This window comes from Heptranchias perlo, chromosome 8 (assembly GCF_035084215.1).
Source record: "Heptranchias perlo isolate sHepPer1 chromosome 8, sHepPer1.hap1, whole genome shotgun sequence".
In the NCBI taxonomy this organism is placed as follows: domain Eukaryota; kingdom Metazoa; phylum Chordata; class Chondrichthyes; order Hexanchiformes; family Hexanchidae; genus Heptranchias; species Heptranchias perlo.
The window spans coordinates 12,134,046-12,151,015 of record NC_090332.1 but is presented as its reverse complement, the minus strand read 5'-3'; the positions used below and the strand labels follow the sequence as shown (position 1 = coordinate 12,151,015).

The window sequence follows — 16,970 nt, the reverse complement described above, 5'->3', positions numbered from 1 at the left end:
GAGCGGCCTCCTGCAATGGGTGAGGGTCTCCCCCACCCCCCCACCTGTCAAATGGACCTTTGCAGCTGCCACAGGCTGACTGCTGCAACACGTCCATTTCAACTAGGACTGTTTCCCCCACTGTGTGAAACAGTCCCATGTTTATCCAAAATCACACACAGTCCCTTAATCAGGTCAGTTAATGACCTGAACAAGCAAAGTAAATACTCTCAAGTGGCATCCCGCTGGCTTTAATTGCCTGCGGGATTCCCACCAGCGGGGGCTGCGCGCGCACGCCGGCGCGTCATCGGGGAACCCGGAAGTGGGCGGGATCGAGGCGCGATCCGGTCCCGCACCTGGATTTCGGGATTTTCGGGGCCCCCCCGCCGAGAATGCACCCGGTAGCGGGTGCTAAAATCGGGCCCTTTATCCTTGTAATCTGCCTCATATGTCAGCATGTGACCATTAGTTTTTTAATTTTGACTTCACATTATGATGCTGAATTGCCAATGTCACGTGTACTGTAATTTATTACAACTGGCTTGCTCACTAATGCTTTCAACTTACTTTGGTATTTTTTTTTGTAAATGGAGAATTCAAAAAAATTACTTTTCTATAATTACACAAAATATCTCAATTAAAGAGAGAATTATGGAAATACATACGAGGATAGGACATATTAGTTTTGGCTTGTGAAGAACACATTCAATTGTTCGCATACAGTCTAACCTTCCTCCTCTCGTCTATAAGTTATCCCCTATCAATTAATCTGTAAATATTTTAAGGCAACTTGGATTTTACTGCATTATAATATTGCTGCAATTATCTCCTCATACAGATTAAACAATCTTGATTTCAATACAATTATTTCCGGTATTACATTAATTGAGTTTAGGACAGGAATACACATTGGCCCAAATGTAGATAAAGGAGGTAATCCTTAATTGTAACGATGCTAATAATGTCATTTTAAAATCCATGAAACAACAAAAAAATTGCCACAATTTCTAGAAGAGTAGCATTGCTGCTACCCACCATGTCTGGATTAAAACTACCGGCACAGGCATAATGGGCCAAATGGCCTCCTTTGGTGCTGGAAGATTCTATGATACAACAACAACTTCCATTTATAAAGCACCTTTAACATGGTAAAACATCCCAAGGCACTTCACAGGAGCGTTATCAAAAAAAATTTGACACCGAGCCACATAAGGAGATATTGGGGCAGGTGACCAAAAGCTTGGTAGGTTTTAAGGAATGACTTAAAGAAGGAGAGAGAGGCAGAGAGGCGGAGAGGTTTAGGGAGGGAATCCCAGAGCTTAGGGCCCATGCAGCTGAAGGCATGGCCGCCAATGGTGGAGTGATTAAAATCGGGGATGCGCAAGAGGCAAGAATTGGAGGAGCGCAGAGATCTCATAGGGCTGGAGGAAGTTACAGAGATAGGGAGGGGCGCGGCTATGGTGGGGGGGGTGGGGTTTGAAAACAAGGATGAGAATTTTAAAATCGAGGCATCCCCAGACCGGGAGCCAACGTAGATCAGCGAGCACAGGGACGAAAGTCTGGATCAGCCATTTGCATCACTAACTCCAAATACAAGAGTAATTATGGAGACAGTTCTTCATTGCGCTGAAACAATGTTATTCTCCATGACTGGCAAAAGATGATTCGAAGATGGCATTTCACCAATCAACCTGGGGGAGCAAAGGGAAAGAAAGATTAGTGGGATCCAAATACTCTACTTTATTATCTTATCTGATGTATTAAATACATTTTTATAGGGTGCTCGCCAATGGTGCACTTGATAAATACCCTGCATGGTTGTAGCATTGAGCCATACTGACCAGGAATGTCCCAGGTTCGACTTTTGGCTTATCCCAAGTTTGCTGGTCATGGTAGGCGCAGTGGTGACAGCAAATTTATGCTTAGCATCTGTGAAAATCACCCTGGGTCGCTGTTCCTAATCATAATCCAGTGCCCTTTGCTGCAAAGTGTATGTAATTGGATATTGAGTAAAGATGAGATTGGCCACAGAATGTGATGGCGCCTACAGTTAAATAAACTGACCAAAACTCACTGCTTTGGTTCGCACATGAAGGTGGCCACTTGAGACAAAGTACTGGGAAATGGAATACTTTCCCACTTTGTTGCCAGTGTCGGCATCAAGCATAAGCCAGCTGTAGAGTAAAGCTCTCTCTGCTTCAAACATGTCTCAACTCAACCCTCGAAATAGCACCTTTATACTGCACCAGTGGGATAGTTACATTTCTTACACTAATCACACTCACGGTCCTCGCGAGTGAAATTGCCAATTTAGTATCCATCAGTGCTCAATTATAGCCTGCTTTCTGCTGTAGAATCACATCTAGATGCCAGAGGAAAACCTTTCTTGTTAGTCTTACTATAATCAGCATGATGCATATGAGCTCCATATGATGAAAATAATACTGAACTCTTCCAGGCGCTCTTGTTCCCTATAGATAGCAACAATTCAGTTCTGCACTCCCACGGGGCTCTGAAGAGATTGAAAAGATTACGTTACTGTGAAGTCACCAGTATTGTTGATAGTCAAGGTTTTATCATCCATCTGACTGAAACCCCATGATAAAGAGCCTAAGAATTTTTAATTTTTTTTTTAAAAAATGTCCCATTCTCTCTCCAACAATTCATAAAAATGGTCAGATTTCATAATTATTTTTATCCCACTACTCTGGTTATCTGTGCTGCATCAGCTGGTACAATTTGAATTCCTTCATCAGATAAAAGACATCCTTGAAACAAACATACTGTTCTTTATTTCAGAGAATTCATTTATCAACTCATTTTAAACAATTGCAGAAATATGCAGCTAAAATGTGTGCAGAAACACTGCCAAAAGTCTACTGCAGTCTAGCTGAAGAAGCAACTTTGGGTGGGGGGGGGGAGGAAGAGGGGGGGGGGGGGGGGGGGAGGAAGGGAAGGGGAGAAAAAAAAACACGTTCTTCTTTCCTGCCTAACAGGAAAGACAAGATACCTGTCCCCAGCTCTCTGCTGATGCTGCTCCACAACCTGCCACTAGGAAATGTGCAAACATCCCGTGGTGAACGCCACTCTCAATTTCTATTTCTGTCCGCAAGGAAGCAGCAAATGCTACTCAGTCCCTTCCTGCAGTGGCATGGCTGAAATCAGAAGGTCACCAGATGGGTAAATTAGTCCTGCCACCGTTCCATGGTACAGTTTGTTGGATTTCCAAAGCATCACACCAGGAGCCACCCTAAGGAAAGGACTATCCAAAAAGAGTATTGCAATAATGGTAGAAATGGTAAAACTGTTCATGGACAGACCAGTAACGGAAGCACCGCAATTAAGTTACAATTTCAAAGTCTCAGTTTAATGCTTTGGATGTTGCACTCTCTGTAATTTCTGCATGCTTTTGCTTTGGATGGTTAGAGGAAATGAAATACTCCTCCGAGTAATAATAATCCTCAGAGGTATACTGCTTTGGAGCTCCAACTTGCAACACCATTTTGTAGAGCTTCTAGGTCACACTTGTGATTTCCCACCCGGTGACTTTCCAGTTAGGCCATCACTGGGAGACACTGGGCAGAGACTGGCAACTCTCTGGCTCTGTTTGTAGCAGGGCCACAGTCCAGCAACTGGTGGAATTTCAATGCATTGTCTCCTGCTTGAAGAGATTCTCAAATTCTGAGCCCAAACTATGGGGTGAGTGTGTGGGACCATGTGCTTTTCAGAAGGGGTAGGTAATGATGCCATTAAGTCACAGCTCAGTCATTGTCTAAGCATGTGAGCTGAGATACAAGAGTTAACATTGGCATTGTAAAACTGTGGAGAATTCTGCAGTTGGTTTCTCCAACCTTGATAACTGAAATAACAACCACTTGCATTTATATAGTGCCTTTAACATAAGATGTTGCAAGGTGCTTCAGAGGAACTTGATCTGACATAAATTGACACCAAGCCACAGAAGGAGATATTAGGACAGGTGATCAAAAGCTTGATCAAAGCAGTAGGTTTTAAGGAGCATCTTAAAAGGAGGAGAGCGAGGTTGGGAGGTTTAGGGAGGGAATTCCAGAGCTTGTGGCCTGGATGGCTGAAGGCACGCTGCCAATGATGGGGCGAAGGTATGATCAGTTATGACCCACTCCTCTGATGTTTTCAAAAATACAATATCTGTATCAGTTTGCTCTTTTGATGCCTTGCCAAGCTGTTGCATGGAGATTATTCTTCTTTTCAACCCATACAACCTGTATTTCCAAATTATGAATAAAATGGCTATGGACCAATTCTCTCAAAAGTTCCCATTATAGGAGCCTAAGGGAAAACACGAGCAGTCAGTGCAGCATTTTCTTCTGCTTAGCGCATTTTTAAAAAGAACAAAATTGCCATTTTTGCATGTTTTTGAAAAGCACATGTAACTTGTTTTTAAAGCAGGTGTTTACAATCACCTGTCATCAGTGGTTTTGCACAATTACAACATTGCACTGGGCCAGTCAGGTGCAATATGGAAGTAATTTATTAGGATACATTTGGAAGCAATTCGCACTAAATCTACTGCAGCAAAGGACAAAATGATACATAGCAAAGTTGGTAAATGAATCTTCTGGTACGGTGCAGATGAGGAAGGTTCCAGGTTCGGTCTCTGGTCTGTGCCTAGTTCACTATGGAAGATGCAGGGGACGACAACAGGCATCAGTGTCCCATGGATGGATCGTCAGCTACGGTTACTGATCCTGATTGCTATCCAAAAACCTTTGCTGAAAAGTGTAGGTGTTGACGGAGATAAAAATAGAACTTTTGCCCTGTGTGTTTCTTGCATATGTATAATTCTAAAGCCGTAGTGGCCTTAAGATAGACTGAGCACTTTATTGAAAAAATTGCTGCTAAGAGACAAGTGTTCTGTCTCAGCGCCTCGAGCAGCTTTGGTTCCAGCATCTAATTATCAGTTGTCTATAAAGGAGGTAGTGTGTTTTAGAAGCTAATTCTGTGATCAGTCACACGTATTAAGGTGCTGTTTGCAACTGGTCAAATAATGCTAGCAAGGGGGTATGCCAGTGACCGTGAATTATCCGCTGGATTCAGAGGGCCCTTTGTTCCATAACCGCTAAGCAAATGATTGTAAAGTAAAAGCAAAATACTGCAGATGCAGGAAATCTGAAATGGAAACATTGGAAACACTCAGCAAGATAGGCAGCATCTGTGGAGAAAGAGACAGCGTCAACATTTCAAGTCGATGACCTTTCATCAGAACTGGAAGAAGTTAAATCTCTAACAGTTTTTAAGCAAGTACAGAGCCAGGCAAAGGAGGGTTGGGGGGTGGAAAGGACGAATGAAATAAAGGGGGAAGGGTCTGTTATAGGGTGGAGTGCAGGAGTGATTAAATGACAAAGATGATGGTGCAAGGCAAAACGGGGTGGTAATGGAACAAGTAAAGAAACAAAAGATGAGTCTAGAGATGCTGTAAATGGCAACAGCAGAACCATTACCAGCACCTGCTTGTAAAGTGTAGCTTACAATTGCCGTCATTGTTGCAAGGTAAGACACCATTGTGGGTAATAGCATCTTCAAGGAATGTGCTTGAACTTCAGATGGAAAACATCCTTATAACCCAGGAACATACTTGTAGATTTTCTACGGGAAAAAGAGTATATCTCACCAGAAACTCCAATCGTTTTAAGAACTTACTGAGAGAAGCTGGAAGAACCTTTGACTTTTTTTTTTAAAAGCAGTTGAGCCAGTTTGTATGTAGTGCAAGTTCAATTATTGTACTGTGTAATATCTTCTGAAAATTAACGTGGATATCAGCTTAGCCTGTTTGATGTAATACAGCAGTGCGGTATTTTCCCGAGGTGACAGGAGAACGATGTGGGCATCCCGCATATTCTCTAGAACTTTCCTGGTTAGGTCTTTGCTACTGTGACCTATACCTGGCAGAGAATAAAGACGCATGTTCAGTTCACAAAAGACTCAAACCTGCTTAATGGTCACTGCCGTCCAGCTGTAAAAGTGAGGAAAGGTGGTGAAAAAGCCCAAACTATAATATGGACACCAGACTCAGCTTTGATGTTGCCCCATGGGTGAACAGTCTGCTACCACATGGCATGTGGGCTCACACAAAGAATGACCATTTAGATTTTATCTGAGGAACTATGAGTGCCTCAATCACTAGCTTCATGGTGGGTAGTGAGGAAGAGAGAGGGGAGAGAAAATTGGTGGGGAGGGGAAAGTAAATTGATTTATTAGTTCATCAAGACTTCTTTTAAAAAAACAAACTAGAATTAACTAACAATCTAGTTTTGTTCTTCTCAATTTTGCTGAATATTTGTATTTAAACAGTCAAGGATCATCAGAGATACAGGCTTGGAAAAGTTAATGAGCCTGCCAGTGTGCAGGACCCAAGTTAAAGTATACAATCGATGCTGAGGAATTACTTAGGCTAATGACTGTATCTTTACTGACATTCACTTCCATCACACTGCCCATCTCATTCATTACATTATCATAAACATTAACAGAAATAGACAGATGCAAATGATAAACATAATTCTGATTTCTTTTAATAAGGGGCTTTGATGGTGAGACTCCTTTAATATATAATACATTAGAAATATAATTGGGGCTGGATAACACAGGGATCTGGGCATTGGTATTTCCCTCTGGAGACTGGGTTCAAATCAAGATGGGATGAAAGCCTCCTAAGCTGCTGGTTATAAAGGGCCCCATCACGAGTCACAGGGAACTCCTTGTGGTTGCGAGCACACAGCACAGTACTACCTCTATTATATTGATAATCTATATTACAGATTATCTGGTCATTATCACATTGCTGTTTGTGGGACCTCGCTGTGCACAAATTGGCTGCCACGTTTCCTACATTACAACAGTGACTACACTGGCTCTAAAGCACTCTGGGCCGTCCTGAGATCGTGAAAGATGCAAGTCTCTCTTTTCTTTCTAATTTTACACCTCGCTCAAGGAAACCAGAAGAATGGTTAAAGTGGAAAATAGAAAAATTCCCTTCAAAATGTGGGACCGAGGCACAGGGTGGGGAGATTAATCGCTGCGGCTGGCCACCTGAGCTGGGCGTACTCGATACTGGCATAGTGACAAAACTGGTAAAAGCGTTCCCTTTCCATCACAAACAACTTTCACCTGGAATACAAAGTTCACCCAATTGTTTTTATTTAAATACAATTTTTGTGAAAGGTACTGTATACACTGGAGGATTCAAGGAGCAGTGTTTCTTATTTGGTGGTGGCACATAGGCTATTTTCCCACTAGCAGCCTATGAAACTGAGGGGTGCAATGTGAAGGACACACTGAAGAAAAGCACACTTGTGCTGCTTGGCTGACAAGCGAGTCTCCCTCCTCCTCCTCCTCCTCCTCCTCTCCAGACACACGCACTTTACCCGGAATCTTTCCGTGCACATCAGCTGTACGCTCCCCTCCATCTCTCTATAACTTGAACCCATTTCTCAACCAAAGCTAAAGAGCCAGATGTGATTGGCTCACTATTGCATCCGTTACACTACCTGACCCTAAAAAAAAAATCAGTGAGGCCAGTAGAAACGAACAGGCAGCGTATAATTTAAAATAGTTAAAAGGTTAACAAAAACAAAACCCGACTTTTTTTTTTAAAAAAAGGGGGGGGGGAAAAGTAGGCCATATCCCCATGTTGAGGACCCTTCAATAGAGTCCAGGAGTTTAATCATTTTAGAGAAGCTGGTGCATTGCAAAATGATTGCTTTGATGTTGACAAATGGCACGACTACTTGAGCTCAGTTGTGTTCGGCGCTACTTCAGTTTTGAACCTCTTGCTACCGTATTCTGTGGTTGGTTAGCAAAGAACAGAATGAAATACAGCAGTACCTCCCCCACCCCAACCCCAACCAACAACCCTTCCATATACTGAATGCCAGGCAATAGCCAGGCCATCGAGTGAGGGTAAAGGGGTAGAAGGAGGCAAAGTACTTTCACAGAAGGAGGAAGAAAACTTCTTTGTTTTTTGTATGGAGGGGGAAGAAAACAGAAGGTACATCAATCTATGCCACCCTTCCAAAGCTCCTAATGATCAGAGAAGGGAGGAATGAGAAAGGGAAAAGGGAGTAAGCAAACTAAAGAATAAAATGACTGTCCAAGAGAGATTACTGAATAGATTTTTCAGCACAGGTGGTGACATTTTGCAGAAATCTTAGTGCCATGCATTCTACCCGACACCACAGTGATAATTGCTCTGGCCGCTATCCTTTCCAATAAAATGTCTCTCTCTACCCACATGGTAATGTATAATTAGAGAATCTTGAAACTACACAACACATCACTGCCAAATGCCACTTCCTAAAGAGGGTGTAATTTGTGTTGTCAATGTTGTGGTTAATTACACATCAGTTTCACTTTGGCATTTTGTCACTGCATTGTGGAATCAGGAATACTTCTTATGGCAGACTAAATAACCAAGGCAGGATTTATTGCCATTTTAAAAGTGAGGTTTTATTTTAGTGCAATGCTGGGAAAGTGTGAGTGTTTATTAGTTATTGTAATTGCCTTTTAATTTGGAACTTAGAAGCCAACATCACTGCCCACTTCAGTGAATGAGAAATTCCATTTTGCTTGTCATTCCTCCAAGTCTTCTGCACTCTGGGATAAAATCAACCAACCTGCTCCCAGAACTCTACTTTTGCTGCCTTGTGCACAGAAGTTACAAGACGGAAACAGTCCATTTGGCTCAACCAGTCAGTCTCCGTGTTTACCCTCCACACGAGCAAATAGTCCCAATCACATTTACCCACCCTGTTCCCATAATCCCTTCATCCACCTATCCAATCTAATTCTGAATGCTGACGTAGAGGGCATATTTCTCCTGCTCCACTACTGTAACCTTTGGTGGCAGTTCGACAGAAACCACATTTACGCGCATACACTGGGTTTCTGCCAAAGCTACAATCGGCGTAGCAGGGGAAGACCGGAGGAAATTCACCCCCGTAGTTTCTGCCTCAGCCATTAACCCTGGAAGTGAACTCCACAGCCTTACAACACTCTGTGTAAAGAACTTACCATTGCTCTCTGTTTGAAATCTTTGTATCTATGGCCCCTCGTTCTAGACCCCTCAGCTACAGAAAACAGTTTGCTTCCATCTGCCCCATCCTTTCATAACTTTAAACACTTTTACAATATTGCCCCGTAATCTGCGTTGTTCTAATGAAAAAAAAGCACACGGTGAGAGCGCTATCAACTGAGCTGAGCTTGCACAATATAAAATGTATACACCTATCAAAACACTGTGCAAATTGCCCTAGAAATTTAATCTGATCAGCTCTACTACTGTTCAAATGAATAGTGACTGAACCAAAACAGATATTTATTTTACTCGTAAAAAGAAAGAAAGCTTTTTTCCACCTGCGCCATTCTTTTACAGACAAGTTGATCTGGAGTCATCTCTGAATGCTAACAGATGGCATAAATCTGTTCACCTACAGCTACACAAAAGCACACAGGGTCCAACCTTAATTGAATTTCTCTTATCACTCTGTCAACAGATTTTTTAACATTCTGGTGCACTCTTTTCCACCCTCCACCCCCTCCAAAAAAAACCCAGTACAAAGCTGTTGAGCTCCATTGAATGCTGCGCAAGATTTGTGTTGCCAAAACAGGTCTAACCAAAATGATTGCTGCTTTACAGTGAAAGACTCCATAGAATCATAGATGTTTACAACATGGAAACAGGCCCTTCGGCCCAACATGTCCATGTCGCCCAGTTTATACCACTAAGCTAGTCCCAGTTGCCTGCACTTGGCCCATATCCCTCTATACCCATCTTACCCATGTAACTGTCCAAATGCTTTTTAAAAGACAAAATTGTACCCGCCTCTACTACTGCCTCTGGCAGCTCGTTCCAGACACTCACCACCCTTTGAGTGAAAAAATTGCCCCTCTGGACCCTTTTGTATCTCTCCCCTCTCACCTTAAATCTATGCCCCCTCGTTATAGACACCCCTACCTTTGGGAAAAGATTTTGACTATCTACCTTATCTATGCCCCTCATTATTTTATAGACTTCTATAAGATCACCCCTAAACCTCCTACTCTCCAGGGAAAAAAGTCTCAGTCTATCCAACCTCTCCCTATAAGTCAAACCATCAAGTCCTGGTAGCATCCTAGTAAATCTTTTCTGCACTCTTTCTAGTTTAATAATATCCTTTCTATAATAGGGTGACCAGAACTGTACACAGTATTCCAAGTGTGGCCTTACTAATGTCTTGTACAACTTCAACAAGACATCCCAACTCCTGTATTCAATGTTCTGACCAATGAAACCAAGCATGCTGAATGCCTTCTTCACCACCCTATCCACCTGTGACTCCACTTTCAAGGAGCTATAAACCTGTACTCCTAGATCTCTTTGTTCTATAATTCTCCCCAACGCCCTACCATTAACGGAGTAGGTCCTGGCCCGATTCGATCTACCAAAATGCATCACCTCACATTTATCTAAATTAAACTCCATCTATGTTAAAAAATACGTAGATCTGCAACTTCAGGCCAAATGCAGTCCTGTTTACATTGCCACATTTGCATGAGGAGGTCACAACCCTGGCCCTCAAAAATTACCTCACCACCATGTATTTTTCTAGTAACCCTCATGTAGAGATACATCTTTGCCCCTCCCAGGAGATTACATGACTACTAGTGGGAGGGAACACTGGGAGTGATGATGCTTTGTTGCATAGTGACTGGGACAGACTCGATGGGTGTCTTTTCCCGTCCATCTTTTCATACGTTTGTTTTTAAGTTTGCACTACGAGAGGGCAAGGAGAACCCTAAGAAGGAAATAGAAAGCATCAGAGTGGGGGTGAAAGTGCGCTCAGAGAGATAGGGTCCTTAAAGGAGAGAAGAGGTAACAAAACAAAGCGATTCTAGAAAGTGTTCCAAACAGTGGGGGGATAGGATCATAATGGCTGAAGGAATGGCCAGAAATTAGAAGACTGGAGGGACTGAGGAATGAGCATCAGGGGAGTAGGGAGTGCGGGCAGGGACACATGTCTGGAGGAGATGATTCAGCGGAAGACCAAGGAGGGATCTGAAGATGGGAATCTTAACATCAATTTGCTGGATCTCACCCACCTCCCTCCCCCGCAGTCTCCCCCCCCCCCCAATATCCGATGACCCCCCCCCCCCGCGCCCTCCGCAATCTGCCCCCTAAGATCTCCCACCCAATGTTCGCGCTGATGTTTGACTCCCACCCCCAGCAATCTCTCCCCCCTAAGATCTCCCACCCAATGTTCGCGCTGATGTTTGACTCCCACCCCCAGCAATCTCTCCCCCAATGTTCCACTCCCCCCGCACTCTCCCCCCCACGATAGTCAACTCCCCCACCGCAATTGCCCCCCCAATGTCCAGCTCTCTCACCCCACCCCTGCGATCTCCGCCCCCCCCCCCCCCGATGTCCGACTGCCCCCCACCCAGACGTCTGACTCCAACCCCCCCCCCCCCCACCCAGACGTCCAACTAACCCCCCCGCAATCTTCCCCCTCCAACGTCGGACCCATCCCCCCTCCTCCCCCCCACCGTCACCCAGACATCTGACTCCAACCCTGCAATCTCCGCCGATGTATGACCACCCCCCCCAGGTCCGCCTTGCAGTCTGCCCTGCGATCTCCCCCCACCGACTCTCCTCCCTCCACTCCCCGGCTGCAGCCTTGTGCTGCAGGCCTATCTACCCAACAGTCAGCCAGCCTCTCAATCTGGCTGGGAAACCAATTCAAAAAATGTAAATCAGGTCCTGCCGCTAAATTCGTCCGGACCTCCAGGAAACCCGTACGTTCAGGTTTCCCGACCACTAAGCCTCCCTCCTGCTACCTCCACAAATATCGGGGCCAATCGGTATAAATAGTATTAGAAACAGAATCAGAATTAGGTTCACAAGAGAGCGTGCAGTGTTTCACACTATCGTTATTTAATATTGGAATCATTCCCTTGCCTAGACCACAAACTGCAATCATGCCCAGGTCGTCTCCAGTGCATAACCTCTGTCATCCAGAGAAAACCTTTGTATTGTACACTGCAGGTGCTATAGATATCACAAGCACAAAGATAACTTAAAAAGGAGATATCTAGAAGTGGAAGTTGGAATGGTCTCTATGTAAAAGGTCATCAGTTTTAAAGCAATGGGAGTGGGGGAAAGGAAAGAGAAAGACAAACAACTTATCAAAGATTAACGTTTACAGAGTTGAGCAGTTTGTGCAATGTGTTGCAATTTGTTACCAAAGTGATTTTATAGATTTCACTGGAGAACATTGTTTATGAAATCACCTACACGTTTCGTGTGCAGTATCTTCTTGTAACGTTTCGCCACAGCTTCAACTGATAAAAAGTGCCAAGTAACATGGAAATTTCACTGAACTATTTAAAAAACTCAGCTGACTAATCCTGCTGTCCTACATCAAGTTTTACATTAGAATCACAAAAGAACAAAATCCACAATCTTTTGGCGTTGCGTGATAAACCAAATTACATTGCGTAGACAGTGCTCGCCTTTCCTTCTAACACAAGGCCCACTATCTAGGGCAAATTGCTCGATGCGCTGCTCTGTCTGGGAACAACGCATAGGATGTGCTCAGATTGTCGGAAACACACATGGCAGGGGATAGATTAAGCCTTCCCCCCACCTTGCTGTAATGTAATGATTGGGATGAGAACAGATCTGGCCCGGGTAAATTGGAATCAAAGATTGGCAGGCAAAACTGTAATTGAACGGTGGGCGGCCTTTAAAGAGGAGATGATTCAGGTACAGTCTAGGCACATTCCCATGAGGCAGAAAGGTAGGGCAATTAAAGCCAGAGCTCCCTGGATATCAAAAGAGATAGTGAGTAAGATAAAACGGAAAAAAGGGGCGTATGACAGATGTCAGGTTGATAACACAAGTGAGAACCAGGCAGAATATAGAAAGTTCAGAGGGGAAGTGAAAAAGGAAATAAGAGGGGCAAAGAGAAAATATGAGCATAGACTGGCGGCCAACATAAAAGGGAATCCAAAAGCCTTCTACAGGCATGTAAACGGTAAACGGGTAGTAAGAGGAGGGGTGGGGCCGATTAGGGACCATAAAGGAGATCTACTCATGAGGCAGAGGGGATGGCCGAGGTACTAAATGAGCACTTTGCATCTGCCTTTACCAAGGAAGATGCTGCCAGAGTATCAGTAAAGGAAGATATAGTTGAGATACTGGATGGGCTAAAAATTGATAAAGAAGAAGTACTTGAAAGGCTAGCTGTACTCAAAGTAGATAAGTCAACCAGTCCGGATGGGATGCACCTAAGTTGCCGAGGGAAGTAAGGGTGGAAATCGTGGAGGTACTGGCCGTAGTCTTCCAAACATCCGTAGATACGGGAGTGGTGCCAGAGGACTGGAGAATTGCAAATATTACACCCTTGTTCAAAAAAGTGTAGGAATAAACTCAGTAACAATAGGCCAGTCAGTTTAATCTCAGTGGTGGGGAAACTTTTAGAAACGATAATCCAGGACAGAATTAACAGTCACTTGGACAAGTTTGGATTGAGTAGGGAAAGCCAGCAAGGATTTGTTAAAGGCAAATCATGTTTAACTAACTTGATAGAGTTTTTTGATGAGGTAACAGAGGGTAGATGAGGGCAATGCAGTTGATGTGGTGTATATGGACTTTCAAAAGGCGTTGCCTTTTTAAAGTGCCGCACGGTAGGCTTATCATCAAGATTGCGGCCCATGGGCAGTAGCAGCATGGATACAGAATTGGCTAAGGGCAGGAAACAAAGTTAACATTTCAGGTCGATGACCTGATCTATCTCATTACTTAGCTAGTCACAAGATACTATAGAACAAGTAGTCTATTTGGGCCTTCAAACCCATTATTTTCAATGTACAATAAACAATTTGTGCTACTGACCATTAATAAAATGTAATTAATCTCGAGAGAAGTGAAGAACTGCAGGTAAAGCCTTCATAGTATCATAGTAGGTACAATACAGGATGATGCCATTCAGCCCATCGTGCTTGTGCCAGCTCTTCGAAAGAGCTATCCAATTAGTCCCATTCCCCTGCTCTTTCCCCATAGCCCTGTAAATGTTTTCCCTCCAAGTATTTATCTAATTCCCTTTTGAAAGTTACTATTGAATCTGCCTCCACCACCCTTTCAGATAGTGCATTCCAGAACATTACAACTTGCTGTGTAAAAAAAAATGCTTCCTCATGTCGCCTCTGGCTCTTTCGCCGATAACCTTAAATCTGTGTCCTCTGGTTACCGACCTTTCTGCCACCGGAAACAGTTTCTCCTTATTTACTCTATCAAAACCGTTCATGATTTTGAACACCTCTATCAAATCTCCCCATAACCTTCTCTGTTCTAAGGAGAACAACCCCAGTTTCTCCAATCTCTCCATATAACTGAAGTCCCTCATCCCTAGCACCATTCTAGTAAATCTCTTCTGCACCCTCTCTAAGGCCTTGACATCCTTCCTAAAGTGTGGTGCTCAGATTTGAATACATTGGGCTCGATATTACCAGGGCTGCGGGTTCGCGGCGGGGTGTCTATTGGGCGGGTGGGTAATGCGCCCGGCGAAATCAGTCTGCCCCGCGCGCATTCGCAGCCTAATTGGATCCACTTACCTGGTCTTCCGGGTTCCCCACTGCTGAGCTGCACGTCAGGCGGACTGCGCATGCACAGTAAGGTCTGTCAGCTGGAGGAGCTCTATTTAAAGGGGCAGTCCTCCACTGACTGATGCTGCAACAAATAGGAAAAATTACAGCATGGAGCAGCCCAGGGGGAAGGCTGCTCCCAGGTTAATGATGCCTCACTCCAAGGTATCATTGGATGGGGTGAGGAGTAGGAGGGGGAGGACAGATCTTCCCCCCGGCGGGCGGGAGGAAGCGGCCTGGCTCTGCCACCAAGAAGGCCTGGCTCAAGGTGGCAGAGGAGGTCACCTGCACCAACATATCACGCACCTGCATACAGTGCAGGTGGCGCTGCAATGACCTAAGTAGGTCAGCCGAAGTGAGTACACTTATTCATTCCCCTACACTCCGTCTGCCACATCACCGCCCCCACCCCACATCTCCTGCACTGCCAACACTACTCTGTCACATCACCCCTCACACCCACTCAAACCTCATCCTCATCTTACCTGCACTTACTCACCTCGCCAGTACTCATCCCGCCACTACCACTCAACCCAATCCTCATACAATCTCATGGCTCTATCTCATACTCACCCTCTCATGCACCTCTTTCACGGTCAGCCTCACTCAACCTGCCACTACCTGTGCTGCAGCCACAGGGCATGCATCACATATGTGCAGTAGGAAGCGTAAGGCAAACGTGTCGTGAGCATGAAGGGGATGCACAAGGATGTTTGAGGGTTTGTCATGGTTTTTACTTATATTTGATTTCTGACCAACTCACATTACATATTATATTGGCACCACTACTGCCACGTCTTTGCGAATCTTGTCTGGTTTGTGCAATAATGCCCTTTCCTGAGGATCACAATGAAGACTCACACCTGATGCCACTCATTGTGTCACTGCAGAGTGGGTGTAGGTGTATTTGCAGGGCTCTTTTGTGCAGACGACTGAGACACATCGGCGATGTCCCCGGTGGCACCCTGGAAGGATGCGGAGGAGAATTTGTTGAGGGCAGTGGTGACTTTGACAGTGACACGTAAGAAGATGGTGCTCAGGCCAGCCGGGAGCAGCTCGGCATGAAGGAGGCTGCAGATGTCCACAACTACATGTCGAGTGACTCTGAGCCTGTGTGTGCACTGCTGCTCAGAGAGGTCCACGAAGCTGAGCCTCGGTCTGTGGACCCTGTGGCGAGGGTACTGCCCTCTGAGACGCATCTCTCTCTCTGCGGTTGCCCTCCCTCCTGCTGTGCAGGTGGATGTGTCACAGCACTGTGTTGCGGAGCTCCACGTCAGAGGTCGATGGCGTGGCCGGCGAGGCTTGTGATGCTGTTCGCCCTCCGAGGAGGTCATGACTGCAGTTACGGAGGCCCCCATCCAGAAGATGAACATCTGAGGGGGTCCGCAAGGTCGGTACATGTGTCTGGACCCCGGGGTAAGTTTGCAAGTTTGTGAATTTTATTGTTAGGAGGAGGGTGGTGGAGGCCAAACTTTGTCCCAAGTGACAGAGTGGCCTCCTGCAATGAGTGAGGGTCTCCCCCCAACCTGTCAAATGGACCTTTGCAGCTGCCACAGACTGATAGCTGCAACACGTCCTTTTCAACTGGGAGTATTTCCCCCAGTATGGGTAACAGTCCCAGTTGTTTCTAAGATCCCTCCGCTCCTGAAATATTCCCTTAATCAGGTCTGTTGACGACCTGAAATAGCAAGATAAATACTGTCAAGTGGCACCCCGCCGGCTTTAATTGCCTGCGGGAGTCCCACATGCGGGGGCTGCGCGCTCACGTCGGCGCGTCTGTGGGGAACCCGGAAGTGGGCGGGTTGGAGCCGGGCTCCCGACCCGCTCCGGGATTCCCCGATTTTCGGAGCCCCCCCGCCAGGAACGCACCCGATAGCGGGTGCTAAAATGGAGCCCATTATTCCAGCTGAGGCCTAACCAGTGTATTTTAAAGGTTTAGCATCACTTCCTTGCTTTTGTAGTCTATGCCTCTATTAATAAAGCCCAGGATGCTATATGCTTTTTTTTAAAAAAAACTTCTCAACTTGTCCTGCCACCTTCAAACATTTGTGTATGTGCACCCCCAGGTCTTATCGTTCTTGCACCCTTTTAAAATTGTACCATTTAGTTTATAGTGCCTCTCCTTATTCTTCCTACCAAAATGTATCACTTCACACTACTCTGCATTAAATTTCATCTACCATGTGTCTGCCCATTTCACCAATCTGTCTATGTCCTCCTGAAGTCTGTTACTATCCTCCACATTGTTTACTACATTTCAGAGTTTCATGTCATCTGCAAACTTTGAAATTATACCCTGTATATCCAAGTCCAGGTCATTAATATATATCAAA

The 16,970-nt window shown here is 45.0% G+C and overlaps 1 protein-coding gene across 1 annotated transcript in view; it reads right to left on the bottom strand.

Annotated features, from left to right (window-relative positions):
- Positions 1-1,597: 1,597 nt before the first annotated feature.
- Positions 1,598-16,970, bottom strand: part of zgc:174356 (uncharacterized protein LOC100137120 homolog) — a 59,940-nt gene continuing 44,567 nt past the window's right edge. The window contains exon 7 of the mRNA XM_067988285.1: positions 1,598-1,670. Within this exon, the coding sequence (XP_067844386.1) occupies positions 1,598-1,670 (73 nt within the window). The remainder of the gene's footprint in view (positions 1,671-16,970) is intronic.